The sequence below is a fragment of the Manis pentadactyla genome, chromosome 6 (assembly GCF_030020395.1).
Source record: "Manis pentadactyla isolate mManPen7 chromosome 6, mManPen7.hap1, whole genome shotgun sequence".
Lineage (NCBI taxonomy): Eukaryota > Metazoa > Chordata > Mammalia > Pholidota > Manidae > Manis > Manis pentadactyla.
In genome coordinates, this window is record NC_080024.1 from 53,354,049 (window position 1) to 53,360,166 (window position 6,118).

The 6,118-nt window shown below is 37.2% G+C and overlaps 1 protein-coding gene across 1 annotated transcript in view; it reads right to left on the reverse strand.

The window, feature by feature from the left end:
* NUP35 (nucleoporin 35) overlaps nt 1–3,611 on the reverse strand; it is a 63,962-nt gene extending 60,351 nt beyond the window's left edge. The window contains exons 1-2 of the mRNA XM_036879456.2: nt 3,500–3,611; nt 495–665 (exon numbers count right to left, since the gene is read on the reverse strand). Of these exons, the coding sequence (XP_036735351.1) occupies nt 495–665; nt 3,500–3,539 (211 nt within the window). The 5' untranslated portion in view covers nt 3,540–3,611. The remainder of the gene's footprint in view (nt 1–494; nt 666–3,499) is intronic.
* Nucleotides 3,612–6,118: the final 2,507 nt, after the last annotated feature.

The following is a 6,118-nucleotide window of genomic DNA, read 5'->3' on the forward strand; positions in this document are numbered from 1 at the left end:
TTGTGAATTTTACTTCATTGTGACTAGAAGTAGAATTTACATCTACAAATTCTAAATCACATTTATTTTGACTGAATACTGTTATATTATTTAAGATGAATTATTTAAGTTGAATTCAAACAACCATATTTCTTCTTTCCCACACACTTTAACATCTCAGAAACAGGGATAATTTACAAAAAACAGCATATGAGCAATTGTTATCATATTTAGTGTTTTTCGTAATGGTACTTAAAATAATGATGAGTTTTACAATCAATGGCATCTTAAATTGGATGAAATATAGTACACACATTTTAATGGGTGGTTCCTAGAATTATAGTAACCTATACTGCTTACATCTCTACTCCAAGAGTCTTAAAAATAGAGGCATTGCTTTATTTTTTTTAATTAATAAACGTGTTGATGAGGGTGAATACTGCACCATTACTCTTTTTAAAATTCTAGAACATGTACTGATAGTACTGTGAAACTATTTTAAACAATTTACCTACCTGCAAGTAAAGGGGATCTCATTTCCATTACTCCTACTGAAGGGCCACTAATTGATCTAGGTTGTGGTGTCACTGGAGCTGGCAAATCCCCCATTAAAAATCCTGGTAAGAACTGGGCATTTACCCCTGGCTTTGGAGATGTGGGTGAACCCAGCATCATTGGTTCAGATCCTAAATGAATCAAATAGTAAAATAAAACAAAGTAAGGACTTTCATGTTACAATATCCAACAAAAAGATGTAAGATTCTAACATAAATAATTTTGAGAAATTAATAAACACTTTTAGTTATAAAACCATAGTTGAGTTTATTTTTAAAACCGATAAAATTCTTTCCAGAGAAATGTAAAAGTATTTTGTATTAACAATACTAATCTCTGACAGCTATTTTGGTTTATATTATTTTACAGGTTTAAGAATTAACATGTACTTTTAAATGAAAAAGTTAAGTTTATTATCTTAAAAAGAATTCCTAATACATACAGAATAACTTCTTTCCACTTCTGGGTCAGCTTCTACTATGCAACAACCACAAACAAGGACAGGGTGCACTAGTTACTTATACAAAGTCTTAGCAAAACCCAACACAATGGACTTAGCTTGCCGTATATTCCATTTTTTTCTTCCCCACACACAAACACTGTAAATCATTAACATAAAACCAACTTAAAGAGAACTGATACTTCACACTCATCAATTCAAAATTAATCTTCACAATTTACAGAGTGGGTATTATTATTCCCATTATAAAGATAGGGAAGTTATAACGTTAACTTCAGAGCAAAATAGCACTATAAAGACAACATGGGTTCTGAAGTCAAGACACCTGGGTTCAAATCTCTCAGCAAAATAGACATAAGGTAGCACCCACTCACAGTTTTGATTAGAATTAGCAAGTAAAGCAGTTGACCCCATGCCTAATATACAGTAAGTGTTCAATAAATATGAGTTATTGTTATTATTCTAACAGTATCTTATAACAGCAAAAGCTGAGTGACTAACATGTTATTGTAGAATTTGTGACTTCTACTTATGAAAATTTAATCATTCAACTACATGATGAGCCTGAATGTGTTTCCTGGCGCTCAGATCAAATGTTTGGTATGTTATTTATATGATCTTTATTAACTGTTCCTTAACTTCTAAGCGTCCTCAAAAATGTTCTCTTGCTATTCAAACGCTGTTAATTCTTTATTCTTCCTTTTATTTCTCATTATAGTAGACCTAGATATTAACAATGCAAGTTTATAAAAGAGGGAAAAAATTTCAGGAAAAGAATAAGGTAAATACTGAAATATGCCGTGAGAAACTATAATTACATTGTCATTACTTAACAGTGCTAGTTACTATGTTAATATGATACTATTATATATTTCCAAAGAACATACACACCAAAAGTCTTTCCTTAGCACACTCTGAACAGATATTCAGAAACCAACAGTAATAAATACAAAGTTTTGAGTACCAACTACCTTCAGTCTTCCATCCCCAAAAGAAAACATATATATGGCAAGCATTAAGAATTAAGAAAGATTGACATATCTGTACATATATTATGATACAGTGGAAAGCACCAGAAGGAGGAGAGCACAAAGAATTCTTAATCTGTTAGTAACGACCTCTCAGGCTAAATTTCATTTAAAAAGAGAGCAATACTAATGGATCCTTTAAATCTTAAATTCCACTTCATACTGTGTACTCCTAAAATGATAAAAAAAAAACTGTCTTACTCGGCTAGCACTGTTTGTGGAAGTATCCTTAGTTTTAATATACCATTAGGTGCTGGGAAATTGTTTATTCCTTGCCTGGAATAACTCCAACATATGGACTAGAAGATTAATAACAGCTAATGTCAGATTTCTGCTCAGACAATAAATAGGGAGGGTCTGTTTATTCACATTTGTGACGCCAAGATATATACACACCGAAATGTTTTTGTTAAGCAGAAAACTTTGGAACTAGAAACGAACTTTCTAACCTAAAATACAAATCAAATACCAGACCAGCATCTGTACATAAGTTTAAACGTAGCAGGTATGCGCCCTGACATTATACACTTAGTTTTTTATGACTAAAACAGTTCGAGTTACTCTATATTATATATTATCTATATTATAAACTTATTTTCCACGAAACATGACAAACGGCATACACTCTTCAAGTCTTAAAAAACATTCTACACACACATATCGCTGTTGCTGTCTTTTCCAAACTCAGTAAGTAACCTCATTCTCAAATACGTCTCTATGATAGTTTATTTTCTGCTCCAAATTTTTCGACGGTTCTCACAAGTCCAAAACTCAACAGACAAAACAGACATCGACATCCTGTTAACATGGTAGTTTTTTTCAACGACATAATTCAGCAAAGCTCCCCGCTGAATAATAGTATTACGTGACTTGTTAGAGTAAAAGACCTCTTACAATACTTAAGTCACTTTCCCAAGATAAAGGCGGGTTCCCAAATGGTGCGAACTCCTCCCTTCTTATTAAGGCCAATTTCTCAACACCGCCCTTTTAATTAAATGTCTCACGATCAAGCTTCCATTAATCGTATTCCTTCTGCAAAGCCGGGGCGAAGAAAAGGAATCAAACAGGAGTGTAAGTCTAGATGACCAAAAAGCAGCGGACTGTAGGCACACTGCAGGGCCCCACCCACCACGTGCAGGCAACTCAGTTCCAGCACACCAGCCCTCCCCGCAACTGGGAGCCCAGGGTCGCTGCCCGGGCTCAGGTGTGGGCAGGTGTGTCCGGGCCCGCGTCCGTGGGCCCAAACGGCACAGCCGTTTCCTCACCCTCTTCAGGGCGGGCAGCTTCCAGGAGCCGCCCTGGTGGCTGCACGGTGGCAACGCCTGGAGCAAGGAGCCGACTAGGAACTTGGGGGCGAACCGGGGGCTCCTCTGCGACTGAAGCTAGCAGACAATGGCTTGATGCCTTCAGCCGTGCCGGCTTCCAGGCCTACAGCGTGGGCTGCAGTGGCAGCCAGTATAAGCAGTTTTTCACTCACCCAGCGCGGCCGCCTGAGGTTCCACCGCAAAGGCTGCCATCCCAGCGGCAACTTCACTTGGCCCCGAGCCTTCCCGATTTTCAAATATGGCGGAAACTCCCCACGGGTAGGAGCGCGCAACCTGACGGGTTTTCGTAACTTCCGGACACGCGCTGTACTTAAGTTGTAGGCGCGAGAGCTATCATTTTGGAATAGGGCAAACGTCTCTGCGCAGACTCAGTGTTTTTGAAAAGGACTTCGCGGGAAAGGTGTTGAACTAAGGTGGAAACTTTCGGTTCTGGGAATTCTTTTGCCCACGCTGTGATTTACTCTAGATTTGGTGCCCTTGATTTGCTTTGATTTTGGTGCTTGAGGTTTATAGAAGCGAAAGTTCTTTTAGGTTTCTTAATTAGCGTGAGTTTACCCCGTCTTGTGTCATCTGTCAGCTTTTCCAAGTAACATCTGGAAAGGTTAGCTTGATTGAGTAGTTGATGCTTTGATTCCGATGTCAACCGCAGGCTTAGTGTATGCAACTCCTTTCTCAAAGTATATTTTCCACCATTTTAATGACTTTTTTTAAAAATGTGTTTCATAGACACAATTTTACATTGAAGTGAAAATAAAACAGTTATTTTACTAGCAAAAGTAGGTTTATTCAGGAATACCACAGAATTGCAAGCCAGTACCTGCAAACTATGGCAAAACCACAGGCAAGTCCAAAAAATAAAGGAGAAGGAGGATGTGATAGGGGTTGTTTTAAACAAAAGTCCATTAGAGAAAAGCAGAAGTTCAGGGTGATGAGGGTTTCTCATTAGCTGAGTTGCAGGAGTGGTCAATATCTTGTAGGACATGCAATTGACATCTTTCCCTGTTGGAGTTTCTAGCTAATGATTGTTCCCAGTTGAGGATTCTCCTCTTGGGGTCTACATTTAACAATACTTCCTATAACTGAGGAAGAGCAGTACCAGCTGAACTTTCTAACCTCCTGACTCTACTTAAGTGAGGCTTCCCTTTATTTTCACAAAGGCATAACATACTTGCTGTTTTATTACATATTCATATATAGAAAACATACTAAGTAATGGAGGCTAGTAATGAACACCCATAACCCCACTGCACTGAAGGATCCTGTGTGCTCCTCCCTATTATCCATGCCATCCACCTCTCATTTTGCTGCTTCTCTCTAGAGCATATTCAAACATGGATCTCACACATATTCTATATATGCATATGCAAAAATACAGTTGTGCTCACTTACTAACTTTATAAAAGTGGTGTGCTACATGTATATATCCTGGGATGCTCTCTGGTCCATAACAAACCCATTATCCTCAAAATACCCACCCATTCTCCTCTGAGATTTCTTGAAATTCCAAATCCAGCAAGAATTTTGTACTTTGTGCAACAATAATTCCAGAACTAAGTAGCAAGTTCCCAGAAATCAAATTTTAAAATCAATTGACTTTTTTTTTAATAGGTGTGTGGGTTAAATTGTGTCCCCCAAAAAGATATGTTCAAGACCTAATCTCCAGTACATGTGAATGTGACCTTATTTTGAAAAAAGGTCTTTGCAGATGTAATCAAGATCAAATGAGGTCATATTGTATTACCACAAACTTGGCAGCTTAAAACAACACAAATTTTTTTATTATAGTTTTGGAAGCCAGAAATCTGAAATGAGTCTTATGGGGCTAAAATCAAGGTGCAAGCAAGACTGGTTTCTTCTGGAGGCTCCAGGGAATAATCTATTTCCTTGCGTTTTCTAGCTAACTATAGTCCTTAACTTCTGGCCCTTTGCTCCCCCTTCAAAGCCAGTGGCATAGCATCTTCTCTCTCTCTGGCACTGCTTCTTTCATCACATGGCCTTCATCTATAGTAAACTCTCCCTGTCCTTTTTTTAATTTTTTTAAATTTTGGTATCATTAATATACAATCACATGAGCAGCATTGTGGTTACTAGATTCCCCCCATTATAAAGTCCCTACCTCCCTCTGCTTCTTATACCAACATTTGTGATTACATTTAGGACCCACTCAGGATACTTATCCACTCAGAATAATCTTCCCATTTCAGTATCCAGTTGTGATTAAGTTAATAATCATATCTGCAAAGTACCTTTTTCCAAATAAGGTAACATTCATTAATTCCAGAAATTAGAGTGTGGATATCTTTGGTGGCTATTACTCAGCCCACCATATCCAGCAATCTCCTTTTTAGAACTATGGTACCAAGATGGGTTCATTAATGGGGGAGTTTCTATGAAAATTATGTCTTAGTCAAACAAGAGAACATTATGCACTTGTTAGAAAGACTAAGGTAGATTTGATATATGAGTGGAGCATGAAACCCAGAAAAATCTTCAGGATTGATACAGTGAAAGAGGCAGTTTGAAAACATATATATGACAATTTTAATTTTTAAAAAGTGTATTTGGGTAAATATTCAAAGAGGTTGGGGAAGATGTTTATTTAAAGGAAGAAATTGGAAAACATTTGTGTCAACAGACAATATGGGGTGGGAGAGGGATTTGTAAATTGGAAGGCTTCAGGGCCTGTAACTTACTTTATATATCTTTTTAGTGGTTGATTATATGTGCTTTACTATTTTTTTTATTCTGCAAATTTAAAACATTTTTCCCTT